This window comes from Amblyomma americanum, chromosome 4 (genome assembly GCF_052857255.1).
Source record: "Amblyomma americanum isolate KBUSLIRL-KWMA chromosome 4, ASM5285725v1, whole genome shotgun sequence".
Lineage (NCBI taxonomy): Eukaryota > Metazoa > Arthropoda > Arachnida > Ixodida > Ixodidae > Amblyomma > Amblyomma americanum.
Window position 1 is genome coordinate 113,534,902 of NC_135500.1, and position 26,322 is coordinate 113,561,223.

Consider the following 26,322-nt stretch of genomic DNA (forward strand, 5'->3'; position numbering starts at 1 on the left):
TATGGTCGTCTTCAGCTAAATAGCGCTTAGAATGGCTGTCAGTTTACTTTTTACAGCGAGCAGTATATCGGCGAGGTCCCCGGTCAGAGATTTTCTGAAATTTTGAACGCCGGAAAGAAGCTAGGATTTTTTTTTCTGGGTATACTGGAAACGTTCTAAAAATATTCGGAACAAGAACATTCACGTAATTTATATCGATGTAATCCCCAAGTTCGGTACCGGAAACACTTTTTTTATCAATTCTTGTTCACATATATCCAGCATTGCCTGGTGCCTTGATTTCCCAAAAGGTATACTGTTTGCTCGAGTGGTACCGATAGACGTTTCTCTGCGGTCGCAGCCACGGTAAGGCATTGCGAGGAATGCACACGCGGGTGAACACTGCAAGGTTTCTAACAAGTGGTCGCCGGACATTAGGGTTATCTGCCCAGTCTGTACACGAGGACGTTGGATCCCGTCTGATCTGAGTACTTCCAGCAGCCAATCGAATCAAGTTATGAGATCCGTGAGTAGTCTGTGGAAAACTGACGGCACCAAGATCAGGAGGAACCTTGCCGACAATCAGATCAGTGCAACGCACAAAAAATTCCTAGGGCACTTAAGTATGCCTACATGCAGAAATGCGACAGCAAGCGCGAGTTTTTTCCACGATGGCAGTACGCGGGGTATTTTTTTGTTGATTTTTTTATTTTTTATTTTATTTGTTTTATATTTTATTACTTTTATTTTGTTTCACTTTTAATGTTTATTTTTACTGATTTTAATGGGCTTTTTATTGTTTCATTATACTTTAATTATTTTAGTTTTGATGACGTCATTTGATTGACAGGTGAGACGGACACTTCCTGCGAACGGACTCTTCCGGTGGACTCATGAGGTAAATAAGGCTTTCGTCCTGAAACATCTGTTGAGCAAACTGCACCAGAGTGTCGCAGCACGCTTGATGAGGAGCTGCCACAAATCATATATTGAGGGGGCAGCTTTGCTGCTTAGAACCGATGTTGGCTTGAAGCCTTCGGGATTGGAAGGCTTGCCTTTTTCCCACCATCGAAGTGCACTTTCGGAGGTCGCACGGAACAATTAAGGTGGTGAGGGAAACCGAAGAAGAAAAGCTGCCCTGCTCCTCGGGCAGCTTCGCTTACTTACCAGTTGCTGCTGGACTAGCCCAGACAGCACCAAAACATTACAGCAATATTGTACTTTTTGTTTTGGCTAAACCTTAATTCAGTGCCCTTTTTTCTTAATGCTCCTTTTTTTTCCAACGTGTATATAACGTTACAAATAAACGCCGGAATAACCTTTCCCTAACATTTTTAAATATCTAAACAACGTAAATGCAACATTCTCGAAAATGGCAAAACAACCCTGCACGAGCATACGCAGACCAGTCAGTTATGAAGGCATACAACTCATTGCTTTGCAAAGATTAAAGAGAGCCACACTTGAGCTACACAAAATACCAACTCACCTCCGAATTGTTACCATAGGGTCAAGGTTATACAGTCATTACTGATGGGTGGCGCATAAGTGATAGTGGGCAACGAGTAATAGTTTTCTAGCAAAATAATGCGGCTGTACATGGAATCTATGGTGGGCACAATCTAAGACATTATAATAATGTTTAGATATGTTAACACAATGCTTATTTGAAACGTTAAACTAATATTTCTTATATAACATAACATTATTGGTTGATTTTTAACATTTTGATAAGACTTAATCGCCAGCATTAGAACAATGTGTTCTTTGAATGTTAATGCTTTAGATAAAACGTTTAACGTTGTCGGTTATTTTTTAACACAAATGAAACGTTCTAATGCAACATACAGCGTTAACACAACTTATAAAACAAATTTAAAGTATTAATCTAATGTTTCTTTGCTACCTGGAAACGTGCGCGGGGAAAGCTTTATTAACTTTTTGTGACTATATATATATAGGGTCATTCCTCCACACCTCTACATTACCATAGAAAACGATCATCATAGGCATATAGGAGAGTGTATCTACATAGATTTAGATGGTTATTCGAGAGCTCAGCACAGATGCGGCTGGTATAGTCGCAGTCAACGCAAGCAACTGAATTTGGATGTGGGGGATCATAGTCAACAATATGCGGCGTCAGAACTCTGGGTTGTGCCCACGCACATTGCTCGCTTCGGACGTGATTAGGCCAATGAAGCTTATGCGGTTAAGTACTTACAGAAATTTCATGAGGTGAGTGTTGAATCTGCAACGCAGGAGATCATTCCGATGTATTCGCACCTTTAATTTTCTCTATCATCACCGCGTTTGGCGGCAGTTATGAATTCTTCCGGAAATTATCACAAGTGCAGTGTTTCCCGGGCAAGAAAGGACCACAGACGTTTTTCTCCCTTGGGGAAGCAATTCTTTTCATGCATGGATAAGCAGCAGCGAAGGCAGAGCAGCTGACTAAAAAAAAAAAAATTCTTTTTAAGTTGTTACGTGTAACCGCGTTACCATGTAGTACAGCATCGCGCAACCTTTCTGGTAGCGCTTTGGTCCCGGTTCGGCTCGAATGGAAAGCAAGATGCACAATGCGATTTTTTTTATGCTTTAAAGTTCACCGGAGTAATTAGGGCCACTAGACCACGCCGTTTTTCTCCCGCTTTCCTACGCTTCGAGAAAAAGAAGAAAGCTGGACTTTATTTTTTTTTTTTTTCAAAATTAACTTTCCCAGCCCTCCCACTACTACCCCGATGTGAACGCATGCGTCCGCTGTCACCAATCATGCATGTGATCAGCATTCAGCACCCTGCACCTGCCAGCCAAAAAAAAAAAAGCATCTGCCGAAACCCGGGATCGAACCAGGGACCTTTAGATCTTCAGTCTAACGCTCTCCCAACTGAGCTATTTCGGCACGACGGAGGTGCTGGAGCGTACCGTAAGGTAAGATACAGGGACTCAAAAAAAAATGGCTGAATTGCTCCATTTACGCAAGAATTGCGTGAACGTTGCAAAATTTCCAACGTTGGCGCCATGCAGACGAAGTGCGTGCAAGTTTGCGTAGAAAAGACGCGCCAGGGGCCAAACAAACACTTTGCTCTGCTCGACTATATTACAGTACTTTGAGCCCGCGGTCACATGCAATGATGATATAGCATCAGAAAAAGAAAAAAGTAAAACGAAAATAAATATAAAATAAATTAAAAATAAAATAAAGTAAATATATAATAAAGAAAACATGGAGGTAGACAGAGGAAATGGAAAGGCGTTCGCATTTGCGCTCTTAAGTGCAATGCTGTAATTTTTCCGCAATGAACTTTCCACCACCACCACCACGTGCTAGCTGGACTCCTGGATAGAACCCTGAAGGGATAGAGACTGGCCAATTTTACACTAGCTATGGCTGAAGGAATTTCGCCACTTACGCAAGAATGTCGTAAACGTTGCAACGCTTCTCATCTTGAAGCACGGCCGGCCAGCAATCGAAAACTGCAGCTCGGCTCGTTTTTGTCGTGTTCTCGTGTCCGGTTTTGTCGCGCGTTGGCCGTGTTCCATGATGCATAAGGGGAGCGCTTATGGGTCACTCTTGGAGGAGATGATTGAAGGGGGGTCCCATTTGAACCATGTATTTCTTGGACCTTTAATGCGAGCGCATTACTTGGCTCATTTTGCGAAAACACCGCCGTCATCAGAAACTCGTGGCCGAAACGCTGCACGCAATTGACGTCATCACCTGTGCCCATCGCCATGTGCCCAGCGACCGCCGGTGCAACCAAATTGGTCTAATCCGGCGGGCCAAGCTGGCGGCGGCATCCAGCGGAGCCCTGGAATAGGGGCAGGCGACCCTGTGCAAGAGAAAATGACCCAAGCATGGAGGAAAGAAGGACCCAAGTCATCTGACACCGCAGACGAACAAAACTAGAACAAAATAAAGTTTATTCTCTCTCTCTCTCTCAAAGCGCCGATGAGGTGTCCACTGGGCCGGGGAGCCAGTTACGCGCATTTCCTTTCCTCAATCAACGGATTCCTTCCGCTGGTTTTGAGGAAAGGCGCATAACTGCCTCAATTTTAGTTGGGACGCCACCGCCTGCTCACAGCGCGATTGAGGTGTCCACTCACTAAGATAGTTGGATGGATGGACACCACATTTATTAGACGAAAAAAAATCTTCCAGAGTGGTACCCTACTGCTCCAGGAGTCCACGGGCTTGGGCTTCACATAAAGCCCGATCCACCAGCCATTTCTGGCCGGCGGGCTGAGCGCTCAGGTCCGTAAAGCAGCCTCCAAGGAAGAATGAGTGGGATTGGGGATGGGGGGGGGGGGGGGGAGGTACTGCCTGTGGGGAAGGACATTACCAAAGGTAGTGGAAATGTGTGGATCTGGGCACGCCACAGGTGTTACAATGAGGAGGAAAGGTAGGGTGAAATCATGAGACGGTAGGGAGAAATAAAGCAGCCTGTCTGTAATTGTCGCCTTGTGGCGCTGGATAAGGGCGACAAGGTACTGTGGGGTAGTGGCAGTGCCATGCGGCTAAGTTTGTAGAATGTGGTGATTTCATGATATGTACGAAGGACCGATGTGGCCTCTTGCGCGGGGTTTGGTGCCTGATCATCCGGGGTCCGGAAGGAGAGTTCTCGGGCCAGCGCATGAACGCACTACTTACCGGGGATCGAGGCATGCCCAGGGATCCAAGACACCGTTCGGTCGAGAGGGGTGTCTGTGGCAAGAATACGGCGTCTGGCCAGCGTCGCCACGTCCTTTAAATAGTGGCGGTACGCGGCCTGGAAATCTGTGCAAATTTCGGTTATGTTTTTGTCAATGGTGGAGTGGGCCAGCGCAAGTGCGATGGCGGCTCCTTCCGCCTCTGCAGGCGAATTAGTTCGGATAGTGGCGGCGACCCCACTGTGCCGTCTTCATAGGCTGCGACTGCCGTGAAAAATCCTACTTTAGAATTTTCTGCCGCGTAGACATGAAGTATATCGGAGCGATTGCTGTATGTCTTGGTGTAATAGCTCGCTCGAGCGTGCCGCCTGCCCTGATGGGGGCTAGCGCTCATATTGCGCGGTAGGGGCTTCTGATATATGTGATCATGCGTGCGCAGAGAAATCATGTAAGGTATAGGACTTGTTGGGGTGGGAATGGGTGGATTGAGACGGAGCTGTCGCAGTAAGCATTTTTTTGTTTCCGTGCGACTCAGGCGGACTAACTGGTTGGTGCGTTGAGCCTCTATTTATTCGATCACGGTATTGTGGGTACCAGTGGCCAGGAGACATTTCGTGCTAACCGCCCGTGGAAGACGTAGGGCGGAGGTGACAGTCGTGCGCATTAGGATGTTTTCCTGTTGTGTCTGGCGCTGAGTAAGTATGTGGTATGGGAGGTTGTATGTAATGCGGCTAATGAATAATGCATTTGTCATATTGAGGGTCTCGCGTTCAGACAGCCCAGATAGCCCCCATAATTTTTTTTTTTTGCCGACGGGGTTCAGCATAATTTGAAAATTGGCTTTTGGGGACAGGAAACGACGCAGTAATTGTCTCACATATCTCGGTGGACACCCAAGACACTTCATAATTGCTTAGGTGCCCCCACAATTTTTTTTCGCCGATGGGGTTCAGCATGGTTTGAAAATTGGCTTTTGGGGAAAGGAAACGACGCAGTAACTGTCTCACATATCTCGGTGGGCACCCGAACCGCTCCGTAAGGGAAGGGATAAAGGAGGTGTGAAAGAAGAAAGGAAGAGGCGCCGTAGTGGAGGTCTCAGGAACAATTTCAACTACCTCTGGACATTTACCGTGCACTGGCATCGCACAGCAGACGGGTGCCTTTTGCGTTTCGCCTCCATCGAAACGCGGCCGCCGAGGTCGGTTCGAACCCGGTTCCCATGTAAGATCTCTCTCTTGAGGGGAGGGGATTTAATTATGGGACGACCGCTCTCTGCGCCCCAATCCACCCCTGATGGTCAACTGATACAGTGCGGGGCTATTGATATCGCGTGTCCTGGAGACCATCGTGTCGATGGAGGCGTACCTCAAGGTAACAAAATGCAAAGTGTGATTTAAACGATCCTTTATTGTCATACCGGTCGCTCTCTGTACAACAGCACTCGCTCTCCACAGGCCGACATTTTGACTGCCATGAGGAAGTGCACACATCTGTGGTCTCACTCAGTGCGCGACTGTGGACAAGTCTGAGTCTATCGTGCACGCGCTTTCGGACATCGTCTTGAAGGTCCCCGGTGAAGAACGTTCTTTCACGCAGCACCGCATCTACGGTCACTGTATCACCGCTCACGAAGTACTCAAAACTGCGACTGCGCAGGAAAATCGTTCGCGACACTGCGACACGCCCACCCGCCCACGACTGCTTCTTGTTCACCACACTCGCAGCACATTTCACAGTCAATCACACACAACACGAGCTTCACCGTTACACCCTGCGGTGCCCAAAGGCGCAGACCATAGGTGAAAGAAGTTCCGGTGGTGTGAGCAAACACTGCGCGTTTCCGCATATGACCGGGGTAGAGAGAGATGGGGGGTTTATTGACGGGAAAGGCAGAGAGGTTGGCCTGAAAAATGAATATCTGGCCTGCTACTCTACACTGGAGAACGGGAAGAGGAGAAAAAAGAGGGTCACGATGGGGGATGATGATGATGATGATGATGGGAGAAGGCAGATTAAAAAAGACAAGGCACACTTTTTAACATCACACACGCGAGGTCATGATCGGGGTAGGCTCCACAGGTGACCGCCGGGAAGCAACACACAAAGCAGCACAGTCGCTATGCATGGTAATGTGCTACGTCCACAGTCCGCGGTTTTCTCGTCGCTCACGTCGTACGCACCACTGAACACACCGGCGTTGAACTGAGCCAACGTGAGTCGAGAGGACACACATCATAGCGTAAGGCCACCGCTTCCTCTTCCTCAGCTCGAGAGTGCAGTACGTCCGGCTGCCGAAAGCACGTCCAGTAGCCCTTGTGACGTCATCCGAAGAGGGCACAGCAGGACGGCCGTCCTCCGGGCACAAGCGGCAATCCTTGATCTCACCCCATTTTACGGCGCCCGCTCAAAGAAGCACTATAGCCATCAGAAGCCCTTGATCTAGACGATCCTTCGAACGCGGTCTTTTCATGCAAGTCACGTCGTTCTGCTTTCGCGTGAGGGCTGTAGCCGCCGCGTTGCAACTGGCAGACGGGTCGGCAGCGTCACTGGCAGTGGCTGCATGCTCAAAGTTGTCCGGCGCGTTGGAAACCCGGAAACAGAGCGAAGGGCGCAGAAGTGTACGAAATGCGATAGACGACAGCAATGCATAATATGCAACCAAACGCCTATTCTTGCAGGCAGCAAGTGGTCCCTGGGACAAAGTATCAAAGCGGAGCTCTTTCTTGCGGCTGCTTCCTCCTAGTGATCGCACTTACACTCGAAATTAATGTGTCAGCACACGTTGCCAAGTTATTGAGTACTTTGACCAGTGTGTATGTACAGCACTATTAAAAGATACGCAACATCACTGTCAAGGTACGAGACACGACGTACCGTGCACGACCAAGCCTTTCACACTGAAAACAGGAACTGCCCACCGACGCGTTAACGTACCGTCCATTTCACTACTTCTGAAAGAAATTGCGTCTCCGGCTGAGTAACTTTTCCTAAAATATACTTCGTTCGTTACTTTCTTGCAGGGCTGCTTCGTGGAGGAATGTGGTCGTGACTTCACCGCCGTCGACTGCCCTTGCTCTTCATGTTCGTGCTGCAGTGTCCTTCGTGTAGATTGCGGACGTTTGGGCTCACACAAGCAACCGTTCTTCGTGAACCGCGAGTGCGCCGGTCCAGCATCGTACCGGCCTCCACTGTGAGCGTCGTCAACCTGTGAGGAAAGAAATAACAGCGACGTGTGGGCGGGGGAAACGTCGCACTGCGTTTCTAGCCTGATTTGTGTCGATTCTCCACGTTCCGACATTGCACTAATCATAAGCTGCTCGCAGCATTGTAAACCGCTTACGAGAGGGGAGAGGCGAAGAGCTTTGCGCGTGTTGCAACGCCTTCCCTCTGTACCTCATCTCACCGGGGCTGCCTGTCGAGGCCGTCTTCTTGGAGTTCTACATCTTCTTCATGCGCTTTTTCCAAGCGACTTGGATAATACGAATAACCTGTCCACTTACTTTTTTTTTTATTCGAGATGTTTGCCATTAGGTATAATGAGAAAGGGAGAGGGGATATGGAAAAAATAAGAAGCATTATAGACAAGCCTCGCTTGATAAAATATGTTGATAATCGCTTTATCGAGAACTTTTATCCACTTACGCGCTCATATGTGCAGTGTACCCTCATAAAGATGCTTTTTACTGCCATCCAGGTTATCTTACGTCTGCATTGTTATCGAAGTGAGGCATTCGAGCAGATGGACGGTCAAAAAAATATGCGGATATGGGAAAGAAAATGCCCCTCTATCCCAGCATTAAAAATTGGAGGTGACACTTAAGCCCCACATTAAGAGTATGACGCGACAGCGTAATGGGTTAACTGCCATATATGCAGAAGGTCATTCTGCATTTTACATTCATAGATCCTTGGGAGTCCTTATACCCCTCCTGGCGCAGTGCTGCAGCGGTTAAGCGATGCGCCACATGCCCTGCGACGGCAGGTGCTGCTCCCAGCGGTGGGCCTTTTGCGGCCCAGGTTGGTCTTCCCGAGCGACCAATCAATCGTTAGTTTAACTGCCACCTGCCACGGTGGGCAGTTTGTTCAACATACGGTAGGCAGGTTGTGGTGACGCCGCAAGGTCACGTGACCTAGGTGGCCCACCTTCATGGAGGCCCACCGGCGTCCTAGGTCGCTCTCTGGGGACCTCTTGCCAGAGCCATACTCGTGATTTTTCGCTCACAACGCCGACAACGGATTTTCTGGACAACGGGGCCTTTAACGCTATAAAGTTAAAAATTCACGCCGCAATTATGCCAATCTAACGCGAAATTCGGCGACGCTACTGAGTGTAATTAAGTACTGACGTCGCCTTCTTCGCATCGTACGATGTTCTGGCTTCCGTATTTGTCATGCCTGCCGCAACGTGCTCTCCGCATGTGCTCCCGCATGTGTTCCGCATGTGCAGTTGCGCGTGATACTGACTTCGTCGCAAAAAAGAATTTAAGCTTTAGCCACTCAACCCGACTGCTGCAGCTGCGTTTCGATGGAGGCGAAACGCTACGGCGCCCGTGTGCTGTGCGATGTCAGTGCACGTTAAATATCACCAGGTGGTCGAAATTATTCCGGAGCCCTCCACTACGGCACCTCTTTCTTCTTTCACTCCCTCCTTTATCCCCTCCCCTTAGCCCCGGTTGAGGTGTCCGCCGATATGTGAGACAGGTACTGCACCATTTCCTTTCCCCCAAAACCAATTTTCATTTCCAATTTGAGCCACCCACAGCTGTTCCTCTAAAATGCCCAGGTGTCGGTGTTTGGATGGCTTCTCGAAAGGACCGCGGATTGTGCAAAACGTAATCTGCAGCACGGCGTGCCAGCCAGCAACACGCAACCTTCCTGGGCTCCTCCACCACGGCGGTGTTGATGGGGATCCGGCTCGGGCTGGACCTGCTGCACACCCTCGGCCCTCCGCCGCCCAGGAGTGCTCTGCTGTGCGACTCGATCCCGCGCCGCCCCCAGCCGCCTGCAATATAACGGCCGCGGTACTCCACTAGTGCGGGAAATTCGCTCGCGCATCGAGCGCCTCGCGCAGAGAGGATGTGCCGTGCGTGCACAGTGGGTGCCCGGTCACCGCGGCATCGCCGGCAACGAAGAAGCCGACGACCTCGCGACCGCTGCACACCAACTTCCTGCCAGCGATCTGCCCCTTGCGCTGGAGAACGTGCGTGCGGCCATCCACGACCATCTCCGAAAGCAGCATCCCGACCCACGCATCGCAGGAGGTGAGCGCATCGACAGCATCACCGACTGTCGCGCACTTACGCGGTCGCAACGTGCAATGATCCTCCGCGCACGCATTGGCTGCGTGTGGCCCGGGGAACGACGAGAGCGTCACGGAATCGCGACGAGTGATGTGTGTGACGGATGCGGTGCAGTGGAAACACTAGAACACCTGCTCCTTCACTGTGCCGCGTTCGCCGATGCTCGTCGCGATATGCTTGTGGCCTATAAGGCGCAGGGCATACTGCCAGACACCACCAAGACGCTATTGTGGCCGCAGGGCAGTGCGTGCACTCGTGAGCGAACATGGTGAGCCTCTGTGCGTTCCTCGAACACACGGGCTTGACGTCCCGTCTGTTCTCCGTCAGGTAGTACACGCAGTGACCGAACGCCCCGCGAGTTCTACCTTGAACGATTAATAACTGGTCGCCCCACTCCAGTTGTAGCCAACACAGTGCTGTGCGCGTGTGTTTGAATTCCTCTAAAATGAACTAATCACGCGCACAACCTGGACACATTTCTTATTGTGTAAATAGATTGTACATATTACTTCTCCCCCTATCCTCTCTTCCTGTCCCCTCACCTCTTTCATTTCATTTCTCCATTCTGCCTGCTATCCTTTATTTCCGCTGCCCCAGCTCAGGTGCTTCAGTATCGATAGAAGATGCCGGGGCTAGCAAAAATCTTTTCCTTCCTTTTTACTATTATTTTAATTAAAAAAAACCACTACCAACACCACCACGGCGTGCGCTGAACAGCTCAGAGTGTATACCTATGACCCGTAAAATTGAATCGGCCAAATACTCACTCATCTCCTCTGCAGTTGATGCTGCTGGACGAGAGACTGCATCAGGTGCTGCTGCTGCTGCTGCTGCTGTCCAGACGCTGCCACCAGCACAGGCTGAGCCCCCTGGTGGTAGGGCGCCGCGTAAGCTCGATGCTGCCACTGCGCCGCCGCTGCCTTGGCCTTGTCTCGGGCAGGCGCCGACCGCTTCGTCGACGTAGACGCTGTCGTCGTTATATTAGCGACGTAGGCGGAGTCCAGCGCGTCGCTAGTGACGACGTGGGCGGCTGCGTGCCTCAGTTGCTGGTGGTGGTGCGGCTGCTGTTGTCGGCGGGCCCTGAGCCAAGGAGCGCTGGACAGGGCGTGGCGCTGCGCTTCGGGACTGACGTCGGGGAGGAAGTACGGCGGCTGTGCGGAGCTCGCTGCCGATAGTTCGGCGGGGTAGTAGAAGAACTGCGGGTAGCTCCAGTGGACAGGAACGCCGCCGCCGTGGTACTGCGAACACGACACGAACCGTAGAGCCACGTTGAGGCCACCAAGTACCACCATAATCGTCGTCAGTCTGTCTGCTTTAATACACAGGCCTCTGTCATACCTCTCCAATTAACTCGGTCATGTGCATGCTGCGGCCACCTCATCCCCGCAAACTTCCTGTTCTCATCCGACCACCTAACCCTTTGGCGCCCCCAGCTGCACTTGCCCTCTCGTGAAATCCAATCCGTTACCCTTGCAACCATCGGTTATATTGCCTTCGCAGTACACATGACCTGCTCGTGCGCATTTCGTCTTGATTTCGACTTAGGCTACTGATCCGGAGTTCCCGGGTTCGAACCCGACCGCGGCGGCTGCGTTTTTATAGAGGAAAAACGCTAAGGCGCCCGTGTGCTGTGCGATGTCAGTGCACGTTAAAGATCCCCGGGTGGTCGAAATTATTCCGGAGCCCTCCACTACGGCACCTCTCTCTTCCTTTCTTCTTTCACTCCCTCATTTACCCTTCCCTTACGGCGCGGTTCAGGTGTCGAACGATATATGAGACAGATACTGCGCCATTTCCTTTCCCCCAAAAACCAATTATTATTATTAACATTTTTTGTTAGCCTTCACGTTTCGGTCCCATAGGCGAGTACAGTTAGGAATACAACAGTTATATACTTTCCTCTTGAGGAAAACTCGTAATCTACTATTCATGAGATGAGAGCACCTGCCACCCGGCGTATTCCATCTTCACAAATAGTTGGACAGCAATTCAGGCGAAGCGTAAAGGTTCGTGCGAACTTCGGCGTTACAGATACGAACCTCTGCAACTGAACACGACCAGGCCGGCATAATAATAATAATAATAATTGGTTTTTGTGGAAAGTAAATGGCGCAGTATCTGTCTCATATATCGCTGGACACCTGAACCGCGCCGTAAGGGAAGGAATAAAGGAGGGAGTGAGAGAAGAAAGGAAGAATGAGGTGCCGTAGTGGAGGACTCCGGAATAATTTCGACCACCTGGGGATCTTTAACGTGCACTGACATCGCACAGCACACGGGCGCCTTAGCGTTTTTCCTCCATAAAAACGCAGCCGCCGCGGTCGGTTTCGAACCCGGGAACTCCGGATCAGTAGTCGAGCGCCCTAACCACTGAGCCACCGCGGTGGGTAGCACTGTTGTTAGACAGCGTGGTGCACCTTCTTTCATCCTGATGTCTAACTTAATCTGGAGACAAGTTACAACATAAAAGGTAGTAATTCTACAAACAGGAAGGCATTTTTTTGTGTGCATAAGGCGAAATACGGCAAATGTATTCATAAAATTTGTCCTTCTGGTTTATTCTTGCTTCTTTATTTGATTATCTCTATAATTTCCTTATATCCTTTGTCGTGTAATGATATTCCGCGACAGCTCAGGCCTTCTAAATGAAGATATATACTCTTCGTTCACCATATCCTTGAAAGCGTGCCAAATCCCATGAAAAGCCGACATATCCAGCATTAGAATGACAAAACAGTAAACTCGGGAAAACACACACATCAGACTTTAAATAGGGATCTCCTCGCGACGACGGACTGTTCGGTCGCCCATGGAAGGTAAACTAAGGCCTTACAAACGAAAGAAACCGACAGTCATTCATGCTGAGGGATGCACAGAACATTGTACATTCTCTGTTTCATTTGGATTTAAGCCGCCGCGGTGAGTGCACGTTAAATGTGAGTGCACGTTAAAGAATCCCAGTTGGTCGAAATTTCCGGAGACCTTCACTACAGCGTCACTCGCAGCCTGAGTCGCTTTGGGACGTTAAACCCCCATAAAACACAAACCAAACCTTGGTTTCGATAACTGTCGGCTTCTTTCGTGTGCATGTCTCAAAGATCCCCTGAACTCGTCACCCTCACCTGCTCACGTATGAATCTAAAATGCCATCAAACAAGAAACTTTCGTTCGTCTAGCAGCGCCGGGTTTTACTTTATTTTGTTCTTAACCAGGTACACGGAGCGCGCGCTTAAATGCGGTAACAGAAAAGAAAAAAAAACAATAAAACAACCTTGGATTTCTTGGATTCTTAGCGTTTTTGCCTACATAAAAACCGCGGCGGCTGCGTTTTTATGGAGGAAAAAACGCTAAGGCGCCCGTGTGCTGTGCGATGTCAGTGCACGTTTAAGATCCCCAGGTGGCCGAAATTATCCGGAGCCCTTCACTGCGGTACCTTTTTCTTCCTTTCTTCTTTCACTCGCTCCTCAATCCCTTCCCATACGGCGCGGTTCAGGTGTCCGACGATATATGAGACAGATACTGCGCCATTTCCTTTCCCCCCAAAACCAGTGATTATTATTATTATTATTATTATTATTATTATTATTATTATTATTATTATTATTATTATTATTATTATTATTATTATTATTATTATTATTGGATTTCTCGCCACCCTTCGGGGCGAAGACCTGAAGGTGCAAGCGGCGCCACATCCCCCTCCCCCCAGCACTGGCAACCACAGGCAGAGAGCACCGTCGGAGTGACTCCGTAGAGTATCTTACGGGTCAAATGGACTTATTTTTGGAAATGTGGTGGAGAGTTTGAAGGATGCTTCACTCCCGCCACCGGTTGGCCCGGTATTGCACTACCTCCGGGATCCGTGTTGTCTTTAGCGCGTCTGTACTATCCTGTCTTTCTATCCCATCTTTCAACTCTCCTAATATCTGCACGTGGTAGCGATTGTGGCTCGGCTTGAGCCAGTGAGCAGGCCTGTGCACTTTCCTTTTCTTTCTTCATGGCAATAACAGACAGACAGACAGCACCGTCGGAGCCACGTGGTCCCGCTCACCCGGACCACACTGTCGTCATCGAAAGTGTGTATACTCCCCTAAAAGAATACCTACCTAACAGGAGAGGCATTCGGTGTTCACCATGCAGCTACACTTCGTGCGGATAAGCTACAGACATGAAAACAGAGCGATTTAACACCGCGTGCGCAAGGCGACTCACGTCGTAGGCGGCGCCGTCTGACCGCACGGCGTGCTGCAGCGGGATGGCCTGGTAGGTGCCCAGCGACGAAGGGATGAGGTAGGCGATGGCCTCCGGCTGTGGGGCCAGCGGCAGCCGCTGGGGGGCGACCAAGGGCTGCGTCGGTACGGGCCGGGCGACGCACGGCACTCCGGCGTGGCTCGCCTGTGCGCTGGCAGGCTGCGAAGAATCGACAAAGTATGCATATTTATAGCCACGCTGTACATGTTTTGCTCAACGGGCATGTGCCGCGATCGATTTCCAGAGCGCAAGACCAGACCCACCACCTGAGGTGGCAGTCAGTCAGGAGCTTAAAATTGAAACGCCGTATGCCGTTATGGAAAGCGTGAGAATAATACAAACATCACGGAACTATCCGGCTTCGAAACCTCACTTATTCTATCATCTTTCTTGCTATCAGGTCGTCGTCCTCCCCTTAACCTCGCTGTCTCCCTGCTTCTACTCGTCGTCTTCCTCAACGTTGAATACGTTATTTTTTTTACCAATAAAATGCCAATCAAGCATGTAGTTACTCATTAACGTCCAGCCTATAAGGCAGCAATATGGTTACGAAATAAGTCCGTCGTAAATGTTCGACTGAACCGTGCACGGAGCCCAGGGAAAATGATCGATTCAACTGTTTTATTTCCATACAATATATGGAGGAGGCTGAGGGGAAAAAAATCTACATGGGAGCAGCCTGAGGAGCCCACGACCTCCTTTACAAGCAACAATATGCACGCACCATCGCTGTGGCGGTGACGGTAATGTTTTTTTTTCCCACTCTTTTCCCCTTTTTACAACTTTACGAAACATACACACTGGTCGGTAAAATAAATGCACAGTGGTCAAATCTGAATTTTTTCACCGAAAAACAAATCATTCACATGAATACTTTCAGAGACGCATGCCCCCAAAAGAGGGGAATTACAAAAAGCTAAACCATAAAACCGCCTTGTTTTCCAACAAAAAGAAGCTTTCAAAACAAAAACAAAACAAAAACCAAAGAAATTTGAATACAGGAATGATTTGAATCCTATGCGTGTTAAGCTCGCAATATTTATGCCTAGAGATTCGAAAGAGCTAAGGAGTGCAGGTAAGCTATTGCGAGGCATCTGAAGCCCACAATCTGTTCTTGTTCGATTTACTTGCCAGAATTACATGTAAAACACGTTGCGGGGCTAGTTGGTTATGCATATTCTTTCGTTAAAATTTAAGCAGCGCTAACTTTTAGGACGAATACACCTTATCTACCTTAGCTGTCATTGTTGTCATCTTGGCCTTTTCTTTTTGTGGTCTGTCGCAGATGCGCATGCGCTCACGGTTCGTTTTGTCTTATATGTTCTACGAAAAAACGTGTTCAATAAACATAGTTGGAGTCAGCGCCCGTCCTGTCATGTCTTCTGTGTATTCGGCCTAAAAGTTAGCGCTGCTTAAATTTTAACGAAAGAATTACATGTGTTGCGTGCAACGCAAAGGTGCTTGGTGTAGGTTTGAAATTCTTACTAGTGTTGTTCCTTCTGCGATTCATATAACGATCATACCCAGCAATCCTGGACAAAAGCATTTTTGAGCGGGAAACCGTATATGAACGCAATTTTTTTCATATAATGCAAGATTTCACTATAACAGTCAATATATCCGCAGATCACCCGACGGCAGTCGTGTAGTTTTTTTTTATATATTCACGTTTTTGCTCCTCAAAAGCGTCCCCCATTGGTTTTCTACGGCAGTGTTCGATGCGATCGCTGGAAATACTTTAAAATAAGGTGACTACATATCAGAATAATGGACCATTACCTTCAATATTTCCATAACAGTGCCTTACAATGTTCAAGCTTTCAAAATTTTTGCCGAGAAAGCTGCATGGACTTGTCATTTCCCGACTTCACGACCACAGGGCTGATAAACAGGAAGCAGTGTCCTTTGCCGGCTCTGGTATCAAAATTAGGGTAGACCAGTGGCAGAGAGCAAATGCATGTGGCATGGTATGGTTTTGTATGGTGTAGACCTCCTTCACCCCGCGACGTGTCGGCAGGTTCACTCGCCCTCAAGGAATGTGCTCTTTTGTTAACATCACAGCATGTTTTAATGGCGCGTTTTATGGCACCTAATATTTACTTGAAACTGTTTCTTAATATGACCTACCTAATTATTTGATTAAGCACGTTGGTGTGCTTATAATAGCGTACCTTAAGTGCGCTAAAAGTCACATGCTTTTTCATTGCATCATGCATGTGTCATGTTTCATGAGGTAGCACATGATAGGGAAGTTTGTTTGGAAAGAAGCAGCCGCAGGCGTGCTACTAACAGACACGTGGCAAGATTGAGAGGGGACGCGGCAATATAAAGTGTTCGTTATTTATGCATGCGATATGTAACTAAATTTGGTGCCAAGATGAAATTGCTACGCTAGTTTCAGTAATGCCTTTTATTTTTAGCTATACCTTATGCAGTTCTGGGTAATTATAATTAACACCCTCGTCAAGCCACCCCAAGGTCATAAATAAATGTGCAGAAGGTGCGCAATTTTTTTTTTTATGCCAGCATGCACACAAAGCCTTGTTCTGTATGATGACGTGATTAGTTCTTTTTTTTACAAGATCAGTACTTATGCATGCATAGTTACATGAAAACGTATCTTACAAAAATAACTAACATAGTACTGCACGTGTAAGAAAAAAAATCTGGAGATTTATTAGAATCCTCGATGTCTCAGGAATCGTTTCCGATAAATAGAATCATTCTATTTTGATGCGTTACGAAATTACGAAGGTGTGAGTGATGGCAATCGCAGAAAATGCGAAAGATGAGAAAACGAACCTTATAGTTTATTCCCTCGTTTATGGCCTCTTCGCTTTCGCTTTGGTCAAATAAATGCGGCTCTGAAATAAAAAAAACCTAAAAGAAATGTCCTCACGATTTTTGACGACCACACATTAAAAAAAAGTAATTTATAAATTTATACTGAATATTTTGCTATAATTTTTCGTCACGAAACAGAAGACCCCAGGGCAAGGAAAGAAAATAATTTCAGAAATCAAAAATTTTCACCAAATCGACCAGTTTAACCAGGGGAGAAGTCGGTCTAGCTGGTGCGTGATTCTGCGGCTAAAAACAGCGCTTAAGCGCGACAGCTAGAGGAGAATGGGGGCACGACGCTGTACCCACTTTTCGCACAGCGCGGCACCTAAGTATGTCAGCAGACGGTGAGCGCACGTCTGCTCCGCCGAAAGAACGCCAGCACATCCTCTCATTGCTGTCCCGAAGTAAAATCATTCTGGCTAGAGCAGAGTGTCAAAAAGTTATTTTATTCAATGCCTGGCGTAGAAATCAACGGTAGAAACGCTTTCTGTTTACTACTATACCATATATACAACACACAGTGGCGAACTATTTCTCTGAATACGCCGCATGTGGCCAACGCGAGCTCGTGTACTTCGAGAAATTACTAAGTTGATAGCATCAACCATTGCTGTGATTCGCAGAAACGCGCCTACAAGCTTTCAAAACCCGCGCTCAACACCTCTCTGCTGCGCCACTCCCCGGCCTTTTGTCTACCGCGAGCCCGCTAGCGACTGCAGCGCCACCTCGTTTGTTTGCAGACATGCAGGAGGTCTATATGCCATATGGTACGCGTAATCCGACGTCCTGAACTGTAGAAGGTCTATTGGAGACCCCAGAGCGGAAAACTCTGGATTGTTTTAGACCTCTTGGAGTTTTTTTTTTTTACTTGCGCCGACAAATCGCACAGCAAACCGGCTTGTTTGGCCTCCATCGGAACGCAACCGCTGCGGCTGGGATTCGATACCGCGACCTTGGAGTCAGCAGCCGAACGCTTTAACCATTGACCCACCGGGGTAAAAGAAGCCATGCAAAATACGGGCTCCGAGTCTTTCTTCAACTGCGAGCTGAAAAGTTGCGCAGCTCCCGTACGTAGCCATATGGCTGAGTTCGCGTGCATATTAGAAAGTAGAAAGTACAGCTTTCTTAGACATCGGTTTTGATTGTGAGGAAACTGAGGAATATTGCGAGACAGTTATGAGAATATTAATGGAGACGGTCTGACCTCCTCATGCGTAGCAGAAGCGTGTTTTTAAAGTTTTTCCTGCGCTAAAACTAGTGGGGTTCGTTGTTGACAATAGATACACAGAAAACTGCAAACGTTCCGCGGAGTGATCATTGGTTGTTACGATGCAAACTTACGATATGCGAGAAAGCTGTATTGAAAGCAACTTCCCATTGAAAATATGCGCGGAACAGAATCCTTGGGTATCTGCCACACATCTGACTGTAATAAACTCAATCTTAGGAGTTCCCTCAAATACGTTCCACTGACGATCAAATGTGCACGCACAGAAAGTATAACTCCTACGCATGCGTGGCAAACACAATGGGAGGTTTATTGCCGGTCAAGAAGGCGTGCCCAGTTCACTCGTTGCGAGTGAGCGTCTATTTACGCGGTCGAAGAGGACAGGCGTCACCGTGGTCGGCGCTGAAGGATACCGCACAATGAGATCGAAAGCCCTGCGAAAGTTGCAAGAAAGAAATAAGTTTTGAAACTCTGAAATCGAAGTTTCCTGCTGTCGCCATGCAGCTAGTCTCGCCAGCGTCATGCAGCTGTCTTCAACTGAGAAGTGTGCGAGACGCCACGTTCAAGGAGCGAGGAAACGCGCTTCGATGTTCCTGACACGTTGCTGCGACACCTGCATTAATACCTGAAATGAAACAGTTGTTACAATTCTCAGCGATATTTCAATACTATATCTATTACCCATTCAATCCAGCGCAGCAGTCTTTTTCGCTGCGTACAGCAATTTTTTTTTTCCAAGCGGATGCGCACGGATGGACCAACGCCTTTGACAGATGATTTCGTAGCGTACTTGGATTGAGTCGAACTGACAAAGAAAAGTACTTTTATATTATAAAATGAGTCCCCAAAAGTTTCACGCGCATTTCACGTCTCTTAAACTTGTATCGTTTAATTCTTCTACACTGCGATAAAGAAAAATTACAGGCGCGCATCGCCGCCACGGGCCGTTTTTGCGAGCAGACTTCGGTGACGTCAAGTATATGGTTTTTTTCGTGCCAATCGTTGAGGCTATATAAACACACTGGAATCGTTGAGGCTATATATACACACCGTTCGCCCTTTCCAACCGAAATCACAGCATGTTGCCAGCTCACTCGACGTAATAACTAGCGCCAGGAGATTGAATAACAGGCGAGAAAAAAATATACGTTCACTCAAAATTTCTCCGCGAAAAATGCGTCCTTGGCTGCCAACCAAACAAACACCTACGGAGACACAAAAAGGCCAAATGTCGGTAGGATTTTACTTAAGTTATAACAAAAATTTTACGGACCTGTCTTCAGTATCCGCCTACACCTGCGTGATTCGTACCAGAAACAACACATGGGGTGTTCAATTTCGCGCCCGCTGCATTCTATCCACGCTTGAGTAGATTGGCTTTGTACTATACGCCTGTCTGAAACAAAGGGGAGCGGAAAAGATTTCTGCTGTCCGCCCATTACTGCGGCGCCGTGTGGAAGCACCAATACTGCTTGCGCAGACGCATCCAGTAGAGACGCGCTCGCTCAGGTTAGGTGAATTTTCACGAAACAATTAAGGCATATACACGCTCTCACCTTGAACGCAGGCGCGTCACGGCGCTGGGAGCCGCAAGCAGCGTCAACTGCAGTGGGCGGCGGTGCAAACGGAGACTGGAAGCAGGCGCCGTGGCTGGCGGCGGGAGGCGGTAATTCGGACACCAGGGCCGACATCTTCTGCAACGGCGTCGGGGCCCCGGACGGCGGCGAGGGCTCTCGACGCTGCCGCCCGCAAGGCATGACCGAGCCTTGGCTCGTAGGCACTCCGCTCCCAGGCGCGGGCTCCTTGGCCTCCGGTAAGACCGCTTCCCTCCGTTCCTTGGGCGGTTCAGCAGCCTCCCTGGTCGACGCGGCGGCCGCCGTCACCTGCTGCACTGGCGGCTGGCACAACGTCGGCAACAGCGGAGAGAGCCGCGAAGGGGAGAGTTGCGGCAGAGGACTGGCGCTGCTGTGGTAGCGCATCGTGGGCGACAGGGCCTCTTCGCTCAGGTAGCCCGACGAGAAGCTGAAGCTCGATTTGGGACTGTCCAGGCCGCTGTACAAGTCGGGCTCCGCCATCTGCAGGTCGCCCTGGAGCCTGACAGCCCACCTCTCCCGCGTATGCGGGACTCGCTCGGGGGAAACGTTGCCTGCAGCGGGATGGCACGCGAGTGGCTGTTCTTGAGGAGCGTGCTCGCAAGCGCCGTTCTGCAAGGCGACCGCGTCACCGCCGGCTGACGACAACATTGGGCTGGCACTGTCAGCCCCGGCGGCCTCGTCGCTGGTTCTAACCGGGTTCATTGCCGAATCGCTGCAGGCACCGGTGTCGCGCCAGCACTCGTACGGGCTGTTCTCCGATGTCACACCTCCAGAGACCACGCTTCCGTTGTTCGCCGACTCTCGGACTTCGCCACCGGCGTTTGGCTTTGCGATTAGGTGAGCGTCGTCTTTGCGCTCAGCGTCCCCGTGTCCATCTTCTCGGGACACAAGATGCCCGGCCAAGCAGGCATCCTCCTCGCTCGCGGTCGTCGCCGAGCCGCCGCTGCCAGCGGGACGGGATGCTTCTGCAGTCTTTGTCGGGCGACACAGCACCGGGGTGAAGTGGAGAGGAGGAACGGACCGACACCTCGGAGGCGTCGCAACAGAGGTCTGTACGTAAGCGTGCCTGGAGGTCGTGAATGGGCTCGCCGAGACTATGGCGTCGCCGTGGCCATTCCGCGGCGCTGTCCCTCCCGTCGCCCCGCCCTCCGCACCTTCATGAGGAACGTCCTCTGCTGGCTCGCCGCTTTGACCTGCGCGGTGGCTGCTGCTGACACTGGTGTCAGAGCTCCCAGCCGTGACGGTTTCTTCCTGCATTCGATTTGATGATTCGACTGCGCTTTGACTCGATCGCGTCATGCTCGTGTCATCTGTTGTAGGTACGGCGGTCGCCTCAGGAACCTCCGAGACCGAACTTCGACTTTCACTCGAACAATCTTTCTTGTGACCGGCTGTGAGCTTTTCATTTGTTCCGCTGTCGTTCTCGCTGGCTGCATCTCCTGCTTTACTACTGCAAACGTCGCTGACGCTTTGGTCTTTCGGGTCGCCGGTCGAGCCTGCGTTGGAGGACTCCACGATGGTGTAGCCGCCGCTCTTCTCTGGCGAGCCGCGGTACCTGGCCAGCAGCTCGGACGGGTGGCTGTGGGTGCCGGCGATGTTGAGGTCGGGGAAGTAGCCGACCACGTCGCTGCTCGCCTCGAAATCCCCGTTCATGCGACAAATGTCGAACGTCAGGTCGGCCGACTCCTGGTGAAAAGAAAACAGCACTCAATGCTCAGGATTTTATTCGTGCGCCGACAGTGCATCCGCTCATTCGGGGCGATTCTGTACATTCATAATTTACATGCAAGGTTTCCCAAATAAACAAGCCTACGGAGAAATCATGCCACAATTACAGCGTAAAGCCCCGCAAAGCGCTTGCGTAGCGTACGTATATATATATAAATACATATGTGTGTAGGCTGTTCTAAAGCTCAATATTAACACTATGCTGACGCTTTGTTCGGAAATCGGCTTGCTGCATTGTTCAAATGCTCAATACAGAAAAGCTTTTTTTTTTTCTCTTCGCAACCTCTAAGAATTCTATCCAATAGAAACTGATACCTTGCGCAGCAAATGACAAGTTAGCCAGAGACAACGACACAAGGTGGAGATCAGCGTTACCATGAACACGCGAGTGCGCTCTTTTCGATGCCATATCACGAGATTCGAGAGAAAGAAAGCACGGGTATATAATGCAGGTGATGCACTAACAGATGACGCGGACTGGATCACAACTATACATGCTAGGACTCTTTTTCTGGTTTGAATAATTACATGGGCGCTTTCGGTAAGACTGTTCTTTGGAATTCAACTGGTGCGCAGAGGAATCACTGAGACGTACTATCTTAACGTATAACCGTATAGAAAGATTAGTGAGTCAAGAAGAGACGTTTACAAGGGAAAATCAACTGTTTAAAACGCCTGATAAATGCCCTTTATAAACAGTTGTTATTAGTTATAAACCGATCTGGTGTCAGCAGAGTGCTGGCGCTGACTTCGCAGAGTTCACGTGCAGCCTGCCTAAGGGGTCCTCACCTCCAGCGCTCTGCGCGTGGCCATGGAGAGGGCCTCGAGCGCGGGATTCGAATGGGCCCGCGTTCGGGACGAGGCGTGGGACGCGGTCATCCGTGTCCTTCGGGTCGTGCCCGGTTTGGGCTGCCTTCCCCGACTGCGCTTGGTGACGGGCGCCACGAAGTCGTCGTCGTCTTCCCCACGGTCGCCGTCGTCCTGGGCTCGGGGAGAACTGCCACCCTTTGGCACTGGACGCGGCTTTCTGATGCTGCTTCTGCTCGCCCTCCGCTTCCCGAGCCTGGCTTTCGCTTCCCCGGCAGGCATCGCTAGGGACCTGGGCATGAAGAGACGGGTGGCCGGCGACTCTGGGCTGCTGCTGCTGCTGCTGCTGCTGCTGCTGCTGCTGCTGCTGTTGCTGCTGTCACTGCCCCTTGGGGAACCGGAGCTCGCGCCGTCTTCGTCGTCGTCGCAGCAGACCGTGTGCAGTGCGTCCAGCATGGCCACCCACAGTCTGTAGCCCTTGGTGGCGATCTCTGCGCAGCACCGAGTGACAAAGAGTAAAGTGACGGGCTGGCTAACGAAACACTGCCCAGTATCGCTACACACAGCTCACATTTATACTCGAGGCGAATTTAAACTCGAAGTGCCACCTAGCGCGGTATGCACTCATTCTTTCTCTGCTATAAAAGAACGACAAGCTTAAAAAGGAGGACATCAGTGCCGCAAAGGGTTGCCACCACGATAATGATATGGCGCGATGCGTATTTCCGAACGCAACAGGAATGAAGCGCAGACGCTACCAACACTAAATCGGAGCTGTAGAGCTGAGTCAGTCGAGGTGAGTCTAACGACAAGGGGTTAATTTTCGTTTGAAAACGAAAACACCTAAAAGTACTCCGAATTAAATTTCTTCAATTTAATGACCATCCGGTTTTTTTATACAGTCATTCAAAAGGAGAAAACTGACAAAGTGCGCCATCCAGGGCAGTGGTGAGACGATGTACCATTTGATTAAGCATCAATAATAATAATAATAATAATAATAATAATAATAATAATAATAATAATAATAATAATAATAATAATAATAATAATAATAATAATAATAATAATAATAATAATAATAATAATAATAATAATAATAATAATAATAATTGGCTTTTGGCGAAAGGAAATGGCGAAGTATCTGTCTCATGCATCGGCGGACACCTGAACCTCGCCGTAAGGGAAGGGATAAAGGAGGAAGTGAAAGAAGAAATGAAGAAAGAGGTGCCGTAGTGGAGGGCTCCGGAATAATTTCGACCACCTGGGGATCTTTAACGTGCACTGACATCGCACAGCACACGGGCGCCTTAGCGTTTTGCCTCCATAAAAACGCAGCCGCCGCGGTCGGGTTCGAACCCGGTAACTCCGGATCAGTAGCCGAGCGCCCTAACCACTGAGCCACCGCGGCGGGGAATTCAAAAACGCAATTTTGCGTTTTTAGGCATTGCTTTGCTACCTTACACGCATCAAGCAGGTTTCATCAGTGTATGTAAAAACGCTTGGAACCATGCATAAGCGGCACGACAAATGTCCTTTTCTTGCTACCATGATGATTAAGCGCCAGTTCCGCCGCTGATGTCGACACGCAGGCCACATGATACTCCGCCCTCTCGCACAGCCTAGTGCTGCAGCCAAACGATATAATGGCATCACTTATTTTAGAAATCAACTGTCATTTGCGTTTTTGTTGAAAGTTTGAACATTAACAATTGCATTACGCTTTTCAGCCGGTAAATATATGTAAGTGCATTAGTAGTAATTAACGACAAGTTGCATGGATTTTAATTAGTAGCAAATGGAATGATCAGGCTGGCAAAAAAGTCAAGATAAACTCAGTGACTTCTGACCGCACAGCAATACCTTACTTTATCACCTAAAGAATCTGCAGGCAATTATGTTCAACTAAAGAAAAAAGTGTGCTCTGAAACAAACACAGAAGAAGGGCCGCCTAATATTCACTACCTGGAGCACTTAAGTCTGCTTATGCGTGCTATGAATGCGAAAGCATTCTGCACTACTGCTGTTTCCGTTGGTGCGTTTGTGGTTTGTGCATTTGTGTAACTTAGTTCGCGTTGGTCCCAAAACCGCACACCATTCGCAGCTCCGTGAGTTAATGCCCATACATACGGAACTGGTCATTCTCTACTTAACATTCATAGATGGCGGCAAGTCCTCATACCCGTACACCAGCGCAGTGGCGCAGCGGTTAAGTGATACACCACTGCACTGGCAGGTGCCTCTTCCTGTCACAGCCATGCACACATAGGGACAAAAATTATTGTGGGACTATACAACGAGGCTCGCCGCGGTGGCTCAGTGGTTAGGGCGCTCGGCTCGAACCCGACCGCGGCGGCTGCGTTTTTATGGAGGCAAAACGCTAAGGCGCCCGTGTCCTGTGCGATGTCAGTGCACGTTAAAGATCCCCAGGTGGTCGAAATTATTATTCTGGAGCCCTCCACTACGGCACCTCTTCCTTTCTCCTTTCACTCCCTCCTTTATCCCTTCCTTTACGGCGCGGTTCAGGTGTCCAACGATATATGAGACAGATACCGCGCCATTTCCTTTTCCCCAAAAACCAATTATATAGAATATACAAAGAACGAAAAAATTGGCGGTGGTTTACCTCTGGTTAAACCTGGAGTGTCGCGATAGCTACAGCTGGCCGAGTGGAACTTGATCACGTGACCAACCACGTGATCAGCCACGGCGCCGCGCCTCCGGCAGCCGCTCCGCATCACGTGACCAACCAAGTGACAGCGTGGCGGCGCCGCCACAGGGTGGCAGCGCCGCCACCGGCACGGCGCCGCAACGCCGAAGGCTCGGAGTGCTACCGTAATGTAGCTATCGCTATAAAATAAAGTGTCCCTGCCCGTGCCACTAAGTATAACGGGCTACCCGTAGGGACTGTGCGACCCATGTCCCTTTTCTGGAGCAACTTCTCGCTCAGCTGGCGGCACGCTCCCCCAAACTTATTCCAGGTTCCTCCCAATGGGTGCACCTAGCGCGGCGCTCTTCAACTCGGGCAAGCTCGGGTAGGTGTCCACACACGCTGTTAACAATATCTGTGCACACTCTCAGTAAACACTTCCCGTCGATGCCACGCATGAGCCAAGTAATATGGTTACGCATTAGAAACCGGAAAGCCGAACCCCTATGCATGACTAAAGGCGCAGCCTGCTTCGCCTAAGCAGCGATAACGTTCGGATCGACCACGTGACGTCCGCAGGCAAGCCCCTTGCGGCATGGGTCTCACTCTCAAATGCATGTGGAATGCAAGTATACGGTCCGGCCGGGATTTCGATTCTTCCATTCCTGGGCCGCCCAACGATGTAGGAGGAAATGCGGCCGCACGACCCCTGCACTCCTGCAGGGTGTTATGCACACATAACAGAGCATGGGCTCACCGCTCTGCAGGCCGTTGTAGAAGGCGCAGTTCTCCACCATCCTCTTGAAGTCGGCCACGAAGGCCTCTTTGCACGGGTAGGCGCCGCTCTCGGCGCGCTGGGCGATGATGGTGAGGTCCATCGGCTCCTGCGGGGTGAGCCAGCGGAGGAAGCAAGGGTCAGCGGGGAAAAGGTCGACACTTTTCTGGCCGCATACGAACCTTGACGATGCTGAAGTATCCCGGGCATATCTTCTCGTCCAGTGGGATAGCGAACAGCCAGGCGTCTTCGTGGCTCCGTACCGCCTCCAGCACTGCGCAAGAGGGAAATGAAGGACGGACCAAAATAACCATCTCCTGAGCTTTATTCTTTTTTTGCAGATCTATATGTCCAATTGAGAGGCTGATGACAAGCTGTATAAATGCCGCAACAAAACGAAAAGGAACACATTATATATATATGAGTATTCAGCCAAAGGCTGGAGCATAAATAACACTCGTAGGTGCACTTCTTTTTTTTTTTCAAATCGTTATGCACTGGTCGAATAACACGGA

At 49.6% G+C, this 26,322-nt stretch overlaps 2 protein-coding genes and 1 non-coding gene across 3 annotated transcripts; all 3 read right to left on the minus strand.

Moving 5' to 3' along the window:
- Window positions 1-2,808: 2,808 nt before the first annotated feature.
- On the minus strand, window positions 2,809-2,881 carry TRNAF-GAA (transfer RNA phenylalanine (anticodon GAA)). The gene has a single exon. It is a non-coding gene; the product is annotated as a tRNA-Phe (tRNA).
- A 4,721-nt stretch (window positions 2,882-7,602) lies between these two features.
- LOC144129766 (uncharacterized) lies at window positions 7,603-17,937 on the minus strand. Its single transcript, XM_077663842.1, has 4 exons — window positions 17,893-17,937; window positions 14,142-14,339; window positions 10,697-11,167; window positions 7,603-7,834 (listed from the first exon to the last, which is right to left on the minus strand). The coding sequence occupies exons 1-3, from the start codon at window positions 17,935-17,937 to the stop codon at window positions 10,697-10,699; spliced, it is 714 nt and encodes a 237-aa protein (XP_077519968.1). The 3' UTR covers window positions 7,603-7,834.
- A 637-nt stretch (window positions 17,938-18,574) lies between these two features.
- On the minus strand, window positions 18,575-26,121 carry LOC144129767 (uncharacterized). Its single transcript, XM_077663843.1, has 7 exons — window positions 25,990-26,121; window positions 25,790-25,916; window positions 22,818-22,873; window positions 22,365-22,730; window positions 20,170-21,533; window positions 19,809-19,977; window positions 18,575-18,686 (listed from the first exon to the last, which is right to left on the minus strand). Exons 1-7 carry the CDS (start codon window positions 26,119-26,121, stop codon window positions 18,612-18,614), a joined length of 2,289 nt encoding a protein of 762 aa, XP_077519969.1. The 3' UTR covers window positions 18,575-18,611.
- Window positions 26,122-26,322: the final 201 nt, after the last annotated feature.